The sequence below is a fragment of the Capsicum annuum genome, chromosome 9 (assembly GCF_002878395.1).
Source record: "Capsicum annuum cultivar UCD-10X-F1 chromosome 9, UCD10Xv1.1, whole genome shotgun sequence".
NCBI lineage: Eukaryota > Viridiplantae > Streptophyta > Magnoliopsida > Solanales > Solanaceae > Capsicum > Capsicum annuum.
In genome coordinates this window covers 19,723,731-19,740,122 of record NC_061119.1, presented here as the reverse complement: position 1 = coordinate 19,740,122, position 16,392 = coordinate 19,723,731, and the positions used below count along the sequence as shown (strand labels likewise).

Genomic DNA, 16,392 nt, shown 5'->3' with positions numbered 1-16,392 from the left:
ATATGTTTTATTTTCATATTTCAGTAGTCGGAGTTAGTTGGGGGCTTGTCCCATCAACTCCACTTTTAGACAGTTTAGTTAGAGGCTTTTCAGACTAGACTAGTTCAGACATTATTTCAGATTTTAGATGCTTTATCAGATATTATTACAGTTGTAATTCTTTATCAGTATTCAGATTGTGAACCTTATGGCATTTCAGCCTATTTTTTTGCATTATTACAGTATTATTGTTTAAGTGCTCACAGCAGGTACCAGTCATGGGTTAACTTGTGGTCCTTTGGGGTCGTAAGCGCCGTATAGTGTCTGGAATACATACTCGGGGCGTTACAATACCCCTATTTGATCTTGTATATGATGTTGTCATTAGAGCATACCTCCACAATCATATAAATAAAAACTCAAAAACGACAATAACAATGGTGTAAAAAAAATATAAAATACAAAATATATATAATATGTGAAAGAGATAACATGCAATAACTGAAATTTAATAGTTACCTGATTTTGTGAGACACGATCTTTATCAAAAATGTGAGAAAAGGTAGAAATTGAAAGAAAAATCTAAAAAAAAAAGGGAGAAATTTGAAAAAATAAATATAAAAAGTAAAGTGAAATAAAAGAAAGAGATAAAATGGAATTAGAAGTAGCATGAAAGGTGGCAGGTTACCCTGATAACTTCCAACACGTGAAAGTGGTTGATCCCACTTAAAAATAGCTATTTTTGCTACAAAATGTAATTTTGCAAAAGTATTGTTATTTTTCTTAATTATGATCTTAAATTTGTCACTTCCTGTAGTTTATTTATATATTTTTTATAATTTATTTAAGGATAAATCACAAAAATATACTATTTAAAAGTCAATATTTTAGAACCTACCAATAATTTTTACTTTTTCAAATATACCTATAGAAACTAACAAAACGTATCAAATAAGATTGAAAAATAGGGCGCACTAAAATTTAAACCCACTATTTATGTTGAATGTAATCTCTTTCTTTTTAACACTCATAATTTGTTTTTCAATTTTCATATTCACTCCTCTTGTTTTGATAGACAGACTTACAATGCTTATCCCCTCATTTTCATGATGAACTTGGTTTTCCTTTAGTACGTTTTTTGCTCTGTAAACTTCATATTTTAAAAAATATTTCTATTAATTATTCTTTAAATATTTACATGTTTGTATTTAAATTTATATTTAAAAATCAAGATGTTGTAGTATATTTTGAATACTAAGTAATAATTTTTTCAACATCAAATTATATTAGATTTATCTTCATTTAAAAATTATTATCAATAAAATATTTTGATAGAAAATAGTATGAAAATTGACATGGCATATAAATTTTAATTGATGCCCATCAATTAAAACAGTATAGAATTGGTGTTTGAAATGATTATTTAATTGTCTTATTCAAAATATTATATGAAAATAGTATAGAAATTGATATGAAGCATATATTTTAATTGATATACGTCAATTAAAATGATATAAAAACTGGTATTTAGAATGATTATTTTAATTATATTGTTGAAAATATTGTATGAAAAAATGGTATAGAAACTAGTATGGTGTATATATTTTAATTGATAAACGTCAACTAAGATGGTATATAAATTGATACCTAGAATGGTTATTTAATTACCTTGTTGAAAGTATTGTAGGATTCCACAGGGACTAGTGTTAACAACTATTCATAACCAGTTCACAATTGAGATTAAATTGGTGTAAAACCGAAAGAGTTTGTGAGTAGTAAACTGAAAGTAAAGTAAACAATGCGGAAAAGTAAAGTGCTTGAACAATCAATGGAGAGGAACCCAGGGTTAAGGCTCTGCGAACAATCCTACTATGTTGTTGAACTTCATTGGTTAGATTACTTATCTTGGTTTTTGATTCACGGGGTTAATAGTATGATCATGATCTTTCGAGCCTCTAATCACCTATCTAACTTAGACCCACAACTACATTGTTGAGCGGGGATGTGAGAACTAAGCTAAATCCATTTATATTTCATCCCGTAATGAACCAAATAGGTCACCTAGGTATATGCCTATCCTAAGTGCAAATTACAACTTCGTTCTGTTAAAGATTATAATCCTATTCTATTTATCCCCACGTACTATCTCCTTGTTCCTCCTTTCGAGCTCACAAGTTGACATGGATGTATTCTAAGGATCGTGAATCCTTAAAATAGTTATAACAAGGATAAATAAACAGCCAAATATGATAAGCAACCAAAACCAAATCAATTCAAAGCATAGTAATCATGTTTTTGGCCTTAACCCTGGAAAGGGGGCTTTTAGCCTCTCGTGGACATAACCATAATCACGATAGATAAACACATGATAAAATTCATAAACAAACTAAAATAAAGTAAGAAAAACTCCAATTGAAGTGTTTTTCAGTATATATATATATATATATATATATATATATATATATATATATATATATCAATTGATATACGTAAATTAAAATGGTATAGAAATTGGTGTTTGAAATGATTATTTAATTGTCTTGTTGAAAGTATTGTATGAAAAAAGTATAGCAACTGATATGGCTTACACATCATATACAAAACGATAAAAAGTGAAAAAGAATACTACTTATACAAAAATGCATACATTCGTGTACAATATGAAAGACAACAATGCATATATTCATGTATTTCCAACGAAGAATTTTCTCTCACCATTTTTAAAAGAATTAAGGAAATTAAAAAAATAATTAAATTATAAATAACTAATTAATATGACCAATGACAAAACCAATTCTTGATAAATATCAAGATATTTAAAACAAATAGTGACTTCTTGAGAAAAATTTTGAGAGTGAAGATTTATGAATAAGGTTAGCGGAAAAAGGTTGAAGAAGATGGTGAAAAATTTTAAAATAGATGTGAAGAAAGAAAAAAATCGAATACATAAAAAAAATACTAATCAATACATATTTCGAAAAGTCACCAATTTATCAAAATTAAATTTAAAAAAATCCAACTGAAAACATATTCGGATAATAAGCTTATTCCAGTAAAATACCTTTTTTTTACTTGAATTGTTATGTTTTGTAAATAAAAAATAGGTTTCGTAAATAAAAAATAATATATTTATATTTTGTAATTTAAAGTCTTAAATTGTATATGTATGTGATTTTCACTCTATTATATTATTTAGTTACTTGATGAAATTCATTTCTTTACCATGACTATATATAACATGTCAAATAAAAAATATAAACATTTTAGTAAAGTCCTTTTAATGGGTCAATTAAGACTATGAATTAAGTGGACATAAGTCAATTGGACTGACCATTATTTATGGTTAATTTTACTATTTATTTTATGTAAATTTGAATTAATTCATGATATTAGTAACGAAATAAATTTTAATGCATACATTAACATGGTTAAAGACTTAATTTTCCCCTTAAAATATTTTTCACATTCTTTCCAACATATTTTTGGAGGGTATATTTGTAAACAAATATCTTTTTTTAGAAACTATGCAATGCTTGCTATTTTTAATACACCTAACGAAACACTGCATAAAAAAATATCAACACTACCAATACAAGCATAACTAAATATACGCACTAGTAATGCAAGCACTACTAATATATCATATTAATCACTAATCTTATACACCCTATCAATCAATCATTTGGAATCCAGAATATAAATAGCGGACAACGAAAATCAAACCTCTTAGCTTGCTTAGGCTAACAGATTGAAGATAATTTTGTTTCAATTACAAAATACTTGCCCCTTGGGATACTGAAAAGTCCATTTGAGTTTTGTCAACATGAATTGACAGAAATTTTTATTTGCTGACTAGAATTACATTACACACAAAAAAAGGATCCACATAATAATTAAAGGCAACTTCTTTTGGAGTACCACATGATTTATATATGTGAAGGAACACCCCTAGTATCTCCTTTAAACATATAAAAGTTCCATTTGATATAACATATAACAATCCTATGTCACATTGATATTTGAAAATACGTTTGGCATATCCAAATTCAATTATTTTTTCATGAAAGAATAATACTTGGGTAAAAATATCTCCAACCCAAAAAGTCAAGGACCACTATTTCACCTATTTATGCTTTTTACTCAAATCTATAGCTATAATTTGGATATTTACTATTTATAGCAAGACGAGAGGCGAGCAAGAATGGGAAAGAGGGGAAAGAGCGAGCGGGATTTGAGAGATAGAGAGAAAGAAAGATGTTAGATATAGGTTGTATTTGACGAATACATGTTGTATCAACAAATGCAGTCAGATGTATATGGGCTAATATAGGTTGCATTCAAGCTGATACAGTTGTAACACTCGTACTCGCAGTGTTCAGGAAAGCGTGATGCGAAAAAAAGCGACAAGGCTCTGCATCATGCATTATGTGATGCGTGATGCAATGCGATCGCATCATTGAAGTGAAGCACAATTTAATAAAAAAAATGCTTATAGAGCATTCAAATAGTAAGTTATAACTGAAAAGACCACAACTATATAACCAACAATAAAGAAAATATATTTAAGCAAAAGTTCTAATGAAACACCAACAAATCAGTTCAACAAAGCAAAACAAACCCAAAAAAAGAAAAAGAAAAATCAAATCTAAATTAATAATGGTTCAATCTAAAGTTCTTCTAGTTCATTAAGATTGTCCAATTCTTCTATTCCTTGAGTATCAACATAATGCTCATCATCTTCAACTTCCTTATCTCCTGTTGAAGTAGCAACTTCTTTTCCCTTATCATATGAGCTTGAAGTACTACCCCTTAAACCATAAAGACACTCATCAACTCCACTTGAGCGCAACTTCAATGGAAAAAGAATTGTTGCAACGCAACTTCAGTGGAGAAATGAAGAGAACACAGGTAAAAAAAAACCCTAAAATTTTTAACCGGTCTTTTCTTTAACTTCTGATCTTTTTTTTTTTTAATTTAAAAATTGCCCATAAGAAAAAATTCAATAACAACCCTTTTTTTAATTTAAAAATTACCCAAAAAAAAATAAAATTCATAATGCAATCACATCACATCACGCAACAGGGCTTGATGCACCCGTAATTCTCAGATTGCACCGCATCAAAGATGCGACTCGCTGGGAACCCCCATCGCATCGCGCATCTCTGAAAATTGTGTACCCATTCGCTCTTCTATCGCTAGTTATCATTTGCGAGACAGAAATACAAGGTGTATTAGTGTATTCATTCGTGATACAAAAATACAGGGTGCATTCAACAGATACATGCTGATACAAGATTGTATGTTGATACAATCAGTAGTGATACAATTGACAAAGTCAAATACAAATCTTTGACTCAATACATTCATTCCCTGTATTTGGCAGAATACAATTGATAAAATTGAATGAACTGTATTTCCCTGCAATGAAGTTTCATACAGTGAAATATATGATAGAGAGGGTGTGAGAGAAAGGAGCAAAGCGAGCAAGAAGGGGAGGAGGGAGGCAAGAGAGGGAGATAGAGTAGAGGGACGCATCAATTCAGCCAAGATTTGAGTTGCAAAAAACACAATACCGTAAAAACTCGTTTGCAACAATTGAGCAAAGATCTTTTCATTAGTTGGAGAAAGAATTCACCCGAAACAATTGCTACGAGAAACGTATCGCGAAGAGACTCAATTCAGCTAGACAATGTGATCAATAAATTGGCATTGGCAACCCCCAAGGACAATCTTAAAATGCAAATACCCCCACGAAAAAAAAAAACCCAGAAGATTATACCAGAAATATCAGAAGGCAGTTCGTCCCTTCATTTAAGTCACAAAAAGTGGTGAGCATATACTGGTCAATTTTTGCAAATACCAAAAGCTGCCACCAAATACAAATAGATATTGGAAGAAAATAACTGTAAACAGAAAATTACAATCAACGGTGAGAATGTTATAATAAAGATTAGTTTCACCCGTCCTTCCACTAAAATGGTCATTTTGAGGATGTATTTCCCTTCATCCTGACTTCACTTGCTATCAATATTTCAAGAACCACAGCAAGCTGATTTTTGGGTGCCTTGTGAAGTTCCTGCTCCTTGGTCCGGTTGATTTATCCTGATGGTCTGAGGCTGCAAAATTCATGAATGCACAAGTCAGTGCGCTATATATTCCATTGTCTAGGAAATGGAGGAAAATAACATCGTGCTGATGTTCATTATGCCACAAGTAGTCTTTTTTCTTTTGATAACTCATGCAGCAGAGAATTAGAGAAATGAAAGATCCACAAAGAGGAAAAGGAGCATGGGATGCAACAAACACTGTATCATGCACGCCTATAGGAACCTAGCTCCAACTTACCGAGGACATGACCTCAGATAAAAGATTATGGAGGACTCAGATTAGAATAGAGGGTTACTTAGGTGGTGAGGGTAGTCTTGCTTAGTTTCTCATAGTACGTAGTAGTTGTAGACTTGTAGTATTACTCTTTTAAGAGTTTCTTGTTATCACATTTCTGTTACTATTAACTGTTTCTAGTACTTCGATTATCGTATTATTTTGTGGTAGTGAATGTTCCAGTTTTAGTATGTATTGTCATGCTTTTTTTAGCATTTTGTCTCAGCTTCTCCACTTCTATCGGTTCTTCTTTCAAACTGTTTTGTATTGTTTTACCTTGTAGGGGTGAGGTCTGCGTACGCACTACCCTCCCTAGACACCACTTGTGGAATTGCAGTGGGTATGTCGTCGTTGTTGAAACAGGACAAACAGAAATTTAACAAATTAGTGTGTGCTTCCAACTTTTGCTTAGTTTTTTAGGAGGAAAGAATCTTTGCCCAACATTTTCATACACCACATTGCACCCTCTAGCTATGGCTTGTCAAAAGTTAAATCAATAGAAATATCAATTATCTCTTCTTTCTATTTACTTTTCAGCATTCAAACTTGTGAGCCAGCACAAAGTATGCACACTTTAAATGAAATTGGTGGAAAACAATACCTCAGCCTTCGAGTCAGATTCGGCAAGCCTTTGTTTTATATCCCGGGCTATGGAAAAGAAAACTTCCTCAACGTTCATATTTGTCTTGGCACTCTGCATTAAATATTACTAGGATCTAAGGAGAATTGCTATTGCAATTAATTACAATGCTGGCAAATGGTTCTACTTACAGTTTCAAAGAATTTAATGCCATATTCATCAGCAAGTGCTTGACCCTTGGATGTAGGAACAGCCTAGAGAAAAGGTTTATCTCAACTCAGTTGTCCAATAGCTATATATAGCATGTATGCAACAACATACAAAGATCAGCAGATAAAAGGAGCTAGAGAGGAGAGAGAACCCTTTTGCTTTCATCCATGTCAGCCTTGTTGCCGACCAGAATTTTGTTGACATTGTCGGAAGCATGCTGTTCAATGTTTCTTATCCAGTTCCTGATGTCTAAACATGTAAACAAAGTTCATTTTGAGCTGACCAGCAGAAGTGTACATTATTCTAGATTGTGAGAAAAATGAAGGCCATGCTTCATTCAACTGCTTCATTATAAAGAGGAGGGCAGAGTACAAGTCATAAAAGTAGAACAGATAGTTTCTTTGGCAAATGCCTGATTAGACGAGATTGGAAAAGGGAGACTCCCTTGTTAAGACCTCAAACATGTGGTTATACCCCTAGACGTCAACCCCTCAGTTCTTATAAAATCATCTACCAAGTAAAAGGAACCACTCCTAAATTGATATAACAAAAAGTTAAAATTCCTTTTCCCGAGTGCAGCATGTGAACTTACTGTTAAAAGATGACTCATCAGTAACATCATACACCAGCAATATACCCATGGCTCCACGGTAGTAAGCTGCAAGGCAGTAGAATTACTAAAATGTGAGGTTGACATATTGATGCAGCAGGACAGAGTATTGAGTTGGTCTATGGTTGCCAAAAAAGAAAATTCAAATGATGAGATAGCAAGAAGAAATGAAGCACGACATGTTTCACCCACAAGCTTACCAGTTGTAATTGTTCGGAACCGCTCCTGACCAGCAGTATCCCAGATCTGAAGTTTGATTCGTTTACTGTCAAGCTCTATGGTCCTTATCTTGAAGTCAATACTGTGAAAGAAAGCTTCTCAGCAGAATAGGTCTCCCGGAAAATAAATACATAGCTAAATAATCATTTGCTCGTGTAACAGTCAATGCATGTTTTTAACTATTTCTTGAAACCACTGTAATCAACTTTCATAATCTACATTCCTTGTTAAGAGGTTATGTACTTTACTTAAGAAACAATACCTATAAGAAACTTTGCCTTCTTATTTGATAAAACAAGAAACCTTGTTTTTAACAGGTAACGTGGTAATACAAGATATCCTTTTCTTATCAACTATTCAACACATTTTCCTCATTTTGATCTATTTATTTTGTATTTCTTGATCACTTTTGAGGTACAAGTACTAAGAGAAAAAAACAAAAGAGCATAATTAAGAGCATGTGGAAGTAGGCTAGTAGCAGCAGCATTTTATTCCCATTCTCGTAATGTAAACTCAAGTTAAAAGGTCCGATGCTACTTTTCCATAAGAACTTATTATCCAGTCAAATTCCTTGTTCGTCTATACTTTGATTACATTTGAGTTACAAGTGCTTTATGAAAAAACACCAAAGAAGAAGAAGACGATGAGATAACGACAATGCATTTCTCAAAAAGTAGAAGATGATTACCCAATTGTTGTGATAAAACTGGTCGTGAAGGAGCCATCTGAGAAACGTAAAAGAAGGCAACTCTTACCCACACCTGAAAATTCAAAAAGAATTTATTATATCATCATTCAGAAGGACTAAACTATTAAAAGGAAAATTCAACATATTAGCCGGAAAAAATGAACAATCTGTTGAAAATAAAATCTAAACAGCTATGATCTTCAGCTTAATTTGGCAGGTAACTGATACATAATGACATGGTAATGCTCTTGATACTGTGCTGTGAGAATATTTGAAGTGAAAGCAAATGAATAGTACTGAAAATTTCATCAATTTTGTTGATGTGTCCATCTTCAAACTGCTGACCATGCTAACACAATGGTTGACACAATCATCTGTTTCCAGCAATTCTGCTACAGTTTGCCTAAAATATATTCCATTATTCTAACAAGTAGTCCAAAATCTCACAGATTCTTATTCAACATGCAATTAAATCTTGCAGGCATTTGACTGTCAAGCTTTTTCACTATGAAATCCATGTGTAACCAACCACATGTGTCTTCCACATTAATCTTCCCAGTTCCCATCCCCCTCCCAGTGGCAGGGGTGAGGGGCAACTGTGCAGGTTGACCAGATTACAACTTGGTCAAGCTTTCGGTCATGCCGTTCGGTCAACCTCCTCTGCCAGCACCACATTCAGACATGATTATGCCATGGACAAACCATTATCTGCGAGAACGTATTTGCTGCGCTCAAAGACACCTCATTTACATTGAGTAGTCACTGCTTGCTTTCATGGTACTATGCATTTTTTTTCCAATTTCATCAATTTATTCCCACATCTACTAATATAGCATTGTCCAATCTAGGGTGGAGAAAGGCAACGGTCAATAAAATGTGTCAGACTGTCCAGAAGGACTTTTTTATTTGATCAGCTGAAGTAAGATTTTATAAGAATCTGCACCAAGATGGTACTTTGAGGAATACAAAAACTGTAGAGCATTACAATCCCAACACTATTTCCATAAACCATACAGAAAAATCAAAATCAAAACGTATGTCATATTCTCAACTTTATCGCCCTTAAACCAAAAGCATAAATTTAATAAACAGCTACGTTTTACATAAAAAATACGGTCCTTCCATTCGAAACATCTTTTGTTTCTTTCAAGCCAAACAGTACATAAATGCAGAATGGGATAGCTATCCAAAGGGTCTTCAAAATCCTGCAAATACTCTGTCCAAGACAGAAACTCAGCATGTTTCTAACCTCCATTGGCATAACCCAACTAACTCCAAATAGGATCATAAACAGTGACCATATATGCTAAATTTGGCTGCAATGAAGGAACGGAAGACTAATAATTTCCATTATCTCACAGAAAAAGCACCTATTACATAGAGAGAAACCACTCTTTTGGGTGTATCATGAATCAAACAGGCATCGTTAGCTGCTGTCCAACCAAGCAAGCAACTTTAGGAGGTACACATTGACCTTCCCGATCATTTCACAAGGCCGCTCAAATCCCAGGTCCAGTAGCATGTTTGTTTATGTAAAGTAATATAACTGTTAACAGAGAACTCTCAGTTCTTGCTTACCAATCAGACAAGTGAATCCTTCCTGCCTGAGTAGAGACAGATTATAACAGCTCCATTATAAGGCAGAACTCCTTCATTTCCAAGTCACCCCCTATTCTTCTAAGAAGTAAATGTCATCCAGCATCAGAGAAACATTCATTAGCTACAACGCTGTCTTTATTATGGGAAAACTACATATAGTAGGAAATAACTGGTAACTAACGTATTACCAAAGTAAACGTCATAAGCACTAAAAAACAGAAACTGCGTTGTGGCCACAAAACACATGGCTACTTATCCACTGATCTAAGCCAAATATCTTGTGTGACTTCCATCACCCCCATTTATTTGATTAACGACTGAGATTCTTCCAACTAGCTACATATGTTGCTTCCAAATAGTAATTCTGTTTAAGTTGGACATACATGAGCACCTTGGAATCCAGTGAACTTTCTTTCCCACATTTAGTGAGAACAACTTCTTTCTATTGTCATTCTCTGTTGTCACCTAATCTCCAAAGCCATTTAAAGAGTAAACTTTTACTTTGGAACTTAAGATTCTCAACCCACTTCATTGACCACTCGAACACACCCTTTGGTTCCATATTTTACAAATTCTCGAACATGTCTAAGATTGAATCCGCATTATGCACAAAGGGGGTAAATGGGGGGAATCTGCTATTCATGCAAAAATATAGGCTGAACTATATCTACCAGATTTTGAATCCCAGAGTAGTTCACAGACATGATTATACATGCATCAAATAAAATTTCAAAAGATTTTGAACCCCAGAGTAGTTCACAGACATGTTTATGCATGCATCAAATAAAATTCCGATAGATGATTAATTTGGTTAATGTAGTATTTCCTTCACTAGTATTTCTTTTACCAATTTTTTTCTCCATCGTTTGACAAAAATAAATAAGACAGAACCACAACAAGCCCATGAAATGAATTAAATTGTTTAGGATAAAAGAACAGACAAGAAAATGAATAGAACTGAATAAGAAATATAAAAAGATAGGAAATTTAAGACGACTGAAACAAACAAAAAACAGACCTAATAAGCATCAAGTCAAATTTAATTAAACATTTTCCTTCCTAGTCATGTACAAATGCAGCACAGACTAGCAAATGAAGCACATTTTCAAAAGCAAGAACCATACAACAACAATGTACCATGTGTAATCCCACAAGTGGAGTTTGGGGAGGGCAGCGTACGTAGACCTTACCCCTGCCTTGGGGAGTAAAGAGGTTGTTTCTAATAGACCCTTAGCTCGAAAAAAAAAAAAAAACCAACTACAACAAAATAGTAGGCTAATCGAAGTACAAGAAACAACAGATAGTAACAACAATCGAAGAGCAAGAACTACTACCACTGGTATGAAAGGAGAAGCTAGCAATGCACAACTACCGACTAACCTTCTACCCTAATGCGCGTCCTCCATAACCTCCCCTCTAAGATCTTGTCTATCCCCTTTCCCCGATACTTCTCCGGATTACCTCTACCCAGGACAATATATTTAAGCAAAAGCTCTAATGAAACACCAACAAATCAGTTCAACAAAGCAAAACAAACCCAAAAAAAAGAAAATCAAATCTAAATTAATAATGGTTCAATCTAAAGCTCTTCTAGTTCATTAAAATTGTCCAATTCTTTTATTCCTTGAGTATCAACATAATGCTCATCATCTTCAACTTCCTCATCTCCGGTTGAAGTAGCAACTTCTTTTCCCTTATCGTATGAGCTTGAAGTACTACCCCTTAAACCATAACGACACTCATCAACTCCACTTGGTCGCAGCTTCAATGGAGAAAGAGTTGTTGCAGCGCAACTTCAGTGGAGAAGTGGAGAAGAGAGAACGTAGGTCAAAAAAAACCCTAAAATTTTTAACCAATCTTTTCTTAAACTTCTGATCCTTTTTTTTAATTTAAAAATTGCCCATAAAAAAAAATTCACTTCCAACCCTTTTTTTAATTTAAAAATTGCCCAAAAATAAAAAAAATCCATAATGTGATCACATCGCATCTCCCATCGCATCGCATCACGCAATAGGGCTTGATGCACCCGCAATTCTCAGATTGCACCGCATCAAAGATGCGACTCGCTGGGAGCCCGCATCGCATCGCATCATCGCATAATGCGATCGCATCTCTGAACACGACCTCTACCTATCATAAAACCCACCAAAGCTTACCGCTAAAACCTTGCACGGAGCATTCACATGTCTCCTATTTACATTTCTAAACCAACTCAGTGTCGCTTCCTCATCTTGTCCTTAAAGGAGGTCACTCCACCTTGTGCCAGATTTCCTCATTTTTAATCCTATCTCTTCTAGTATGTATGGCCATGTCTCTTCTAGTATGGCATTTCTACAACTTTCATCTTTTGTACATGAAATTCCAGACAGGTCAACACTCAGCCCCATGCAACATAGTAAGTCTAACGAGCACAAGAACAGTACTAACTGTAAACTCCTCAATCTTTGACGGCATTTCATGTCTCAAGGAAGCCCAAGAAAAAAGAGTTCTTATTATAAACTACATTCTTAATCCAACCGATGTTCTCTAGCATTAATTCACACATTTCTGTTATGGCATATAAAACTATGACTTAGAACTATAGGATAGTCATTAATTTAAATATAACAAAGAAAACTGAACAAAACTAAGCTAACATCACAGTTCTACACAAGGGTGGAGTTATGTGCAATTTTGTGGTGGTCCGTCATCCATTAAACCCAATGCAGACTGGATATAATTATACAAGAAATATATAGAAATTGGTACAGGATTTAGAAAAAGCACCCACAAAACCAAGAAGATAGTTGGGTGCTTGTAATCTTAAAGCTTTGGGCGATGATACGTCCGTTCTAACCCCTCTCTCAGCAATTCATTTCTTTTAAACTAAAAATAATATCATATGTCATATAGCACAACTTTGGTGGCTATGCGTATGCTTTTGTACTATGTCATCATTAGCTATTAAGTTAAATAAAATGAGACACCAATGACCCCCTAAATCTTGAGTCCTCCACTGGTTCTCACCTAGATCACAGAGATACAGACCACAAAACTTATCACAAACATCTCAAATGCTATAGCTCTGCAAAAATTTGTATCAATCAATATAAAAATAAAATATAATAAAATAAGATAAAATAAAATAAAACACACGCAAATCAAATACATATACAAAATTATATTATAAGTAAATTATTTTTTTCAATTAATAAATTTATTTTTTTAAAAAAAAAAAAACATACCGCTGTCGCCGATCAAGAGGAGCTTGATGAGGTAATCGTAATCAGCTCGAGCTCTAGCGGGTGGAGCGGCCATTTTTAATTTGTTTTTTTTCCTCAGAAAATGATGAAATGGAACTCCAACCCTAACATATACACACAAAATCAAATCGAATTTGAATATAGTAAATTGAAATTTATGGGTGTATATAAATATAAAGATTTATACGTATAAAAAGGATACACATACCGGATCGGAGAAGAGTGAATGGGAAGAGAAGAAAGGTATGAAAATGTGTGTGAGATCTAACAAATAAGGAGGCTGTAAATAAATAACGAAAAATAAATATAAATATTGTAGGAGGGAAAGCACGTCGGCACCGGTCGGCCGTTGATTTTTATTTTAATTCTCTCTATTTTTAATTTTTGTTTCTTCTCCTCATTTATTTGAAAATAAATATCAATCTAAATGGTTCAACCTTCAGATTATTAAGTACATTTACTTTTATTGAAATTTTAGCTTTTAATAGGTCTGAATATATTTTAATCATTCAAATCTAGAACTAAGTGTTAATAGATTTGATGAAATATTCTGGTGTTAGATAATATTGACCACTCTATTCATAATTAACAGTCACTACCACTAACCACCTCTACCATCGCCACCATTGTCAACTACCACCTCCACTATCGCAACCATTATTGACAACAAATATCTCTACCAACCATTATTGTCAATTGCCACCACACCTACTACCTCTATTATTCTTATTATATTCACCATCACCACCGCCGTCAATAACACCACCATCATCAACAGTACTGGACAATCTCTACTACTGACCAACTCATCAATCGCAACTAGCATCATCACTAACTACCACTAATACATCACAATCTCCACACATTCTTCGGTCGCCACCATCATTGTCACTAATAATGCCATATCTACCACCACTTCAACCACTACCATCCCTACAATTTACCTCTATTAACAACCATCTCCACCGTCATAAAAAATAACATCTCCAACTAGCACCAACATATCGTCAATCATCATGCATTCATGTTTCAGCAAATATATTCAACACCTCAAACTACTAATATCAAACAACGTCACATCACAACCACCACCACCATCAATCGCCACCATTATAACAGTCACTACAATACAACCATCACAACTATCACCACCAATATTATTAATCACTAACATCAATCATTGTCACTACAACCACCATTATAAACTATCTCCACTATCACTAACAAATATAAATATTTTTTCTCAATCAAGTAATAATTTTATTGTATGAAATTATATACTTTTCTAATATATAATTAATTTTTATTTGAATTGTATTTTTTATTTTATTATATATACAAATAATTTTTTTTGCATATTCAGATGTTGAAAAACAAACAACCTTAATCATTCAGTTTTCAAATCTAGAGACAATATCATAATCATTTAGATGTGCATTCAGATTCAAACGTTTGAATCTTAAAAAAAAAAAAACAAATGCAACCTTAATAAAATACTCAACTAAGAAAAGAAAATGAGGATTAAATGTCAAGTCTTAATATATTTTAGGAAAAAGGATCAAATTTACCGTCAATGTTGAAAAAACAGTTAAATATACTCTTCATCATAGTTTGGAGCTAAATTTATCCTTCTTGTTATACTTTAAGACCAAATTTACACTTTTACTTTGAAAATTTTTCTAAATATATATACTTCGTCATATTTTGAGGCTAAATTTACTCGATGTCATATTTTGGAGTCAAATTTACCTTTGTTATTAAGAAACTTTTCATTTGTATCCTTTCTTTAACAGAAAGCCCAAATCGACATTAAATTGCCCATTTTTATAAAAAAAAAAAAAAACACCATAATCTAATCTATCCGATCCAACTCGAGCCACAAAAAAGACGCAAATAAATATACCTCCCCGTTTAGTTTTGTTGGTCAAATTTTTTCAACGAGATTAAGCCACTAGCTATTTATCAGTGCATAACTCATGAAAAAATTGATCTACATCAGTGCAAACACAAAGAAATATACCCATTTCTCAATTCATGGATTTGCATCAGTGCAACGCTTGTGAAAAATGACACTTGACAGTCAAATGCAATAGACTAGGCCCACTGAATATTTCTCTAAATGATTGAATTAAAAGGTCTCCATACGAGTCAATCGTGACATTTTTTTCATTCGTATGTTTTTATATGCAATTTAGATCCACACAAATTTTTCATCATGTCATTTGCTCAGAAAACCTATCCACTGATTTTAAAATCTAGATGCACATAGAATCGCATACCAAATTTTGAAATTTGAACATAACTAAGAGTTTGTAATAGACATTTTCTCTAGTTCCATACTTCTACGTTATTTTATTCTGTTTTGCTTTTTGCTAATTTGTAACAACCTACCAATGTTGCACGTTGAAAGAGAAGTATTTTTGTTCATTGAGAAAAAATCGACGAACAAAACTAAGGGAGTGGTATATTTTTTGTGTGTCGAATCGCGCGGGATATATTAGGGTGTGATTTTTTTTTCTAAATGAGTAATTAACATTGATTTGGATTTTTCAATTAACTGAATGGTACAGATGAAAATTTTTTTAACAATAAGAATAAATATGGCCCAAAGTATTATATCGGGGATAAATTTGATCTCAAAGTATGACAAAGGATATATCTGGTCAATTTTTTCAAGTAGAGGGGTAAATTTGATCCCAAAGTGCGATAGAGAAGGTAAATTTGATCCCAAAGTACGATAGAGAAGGTAAATTTGCCCCCAAAATATGGTGAAGGGCATATTTACCCAATTTTTCAAAATAGAGGGGTAAATTTGACCTTTTTTTCTATATCTATTATCTATCTATCTATCTATCTATCTATCTATCTATCTATCTATCTATCT

The 16,392-nt window shown here is 33.1% G+C and overlaps 1 protein-coding gene across 1 annotated transcript; it reads right to left on the bottom strand.

Moving 5' to 3' along the window:
• Positions 1-5,764: 5,764 nt before the first annotated feature.
• Positions 5,765-13,942, bottom strand: LOC107877759 (ras-related protein RABE1a). The gene is made up of 9 exons (XM_016724466.2): positions 13,717-13,942; positions 13,491-13,612; positions 8,668-8,740; positions 7,961-8,061; positions 7,743-7,808; positions 7,302-7,399; positions 7,132-7,194; positions 6,962-7,054; positions 5,765-6,095 (listed from the first exon to the last, which is right to left on the bottom strand). The coding sequence occupies exons 2-9, from the start codon at positions 13,561-13,563 to the stop codon at positions 6,012-6,014; spliced, it is 651 nt and encodes a 216-aa protein (XP_016579952.1). The 5' UTR covers positions 13,564-13,612; positions 13,717-13,942; the 3' UTR covers positions 5,765-6,011.
• Positions 13,943-16,392: the final 2,450 nt, after the last annotated feature.

What these genes read in the sequence shown, in the direction of transcription:
- LOC107877759 (XM_016724466.2), bottom strand. Translation starts at nt 13,563, where the DNA reads ATGGCCGCTCCACCCGCTAGAGCTCGAGCTGATTACGATTACCTCATC. An exon ending in CCTCTTGATCGGCGACAGCG is followed by an intron (nt 8,741 to 13,490) that starts GTATGTTTTTTT and finishes TTGAATTTTCAG; the next exon opens with GTGTGGGTAAGAGTTGCCTT. An exon ending in TGATGAGTCATCTTTTAACA is followed by an intron (nt 7,400 to 7,742) that starts GTAAGTTCACAT and finishes TTACATGTTTAG; the next exon opens with ACATCAGGAACTGGATAAGA.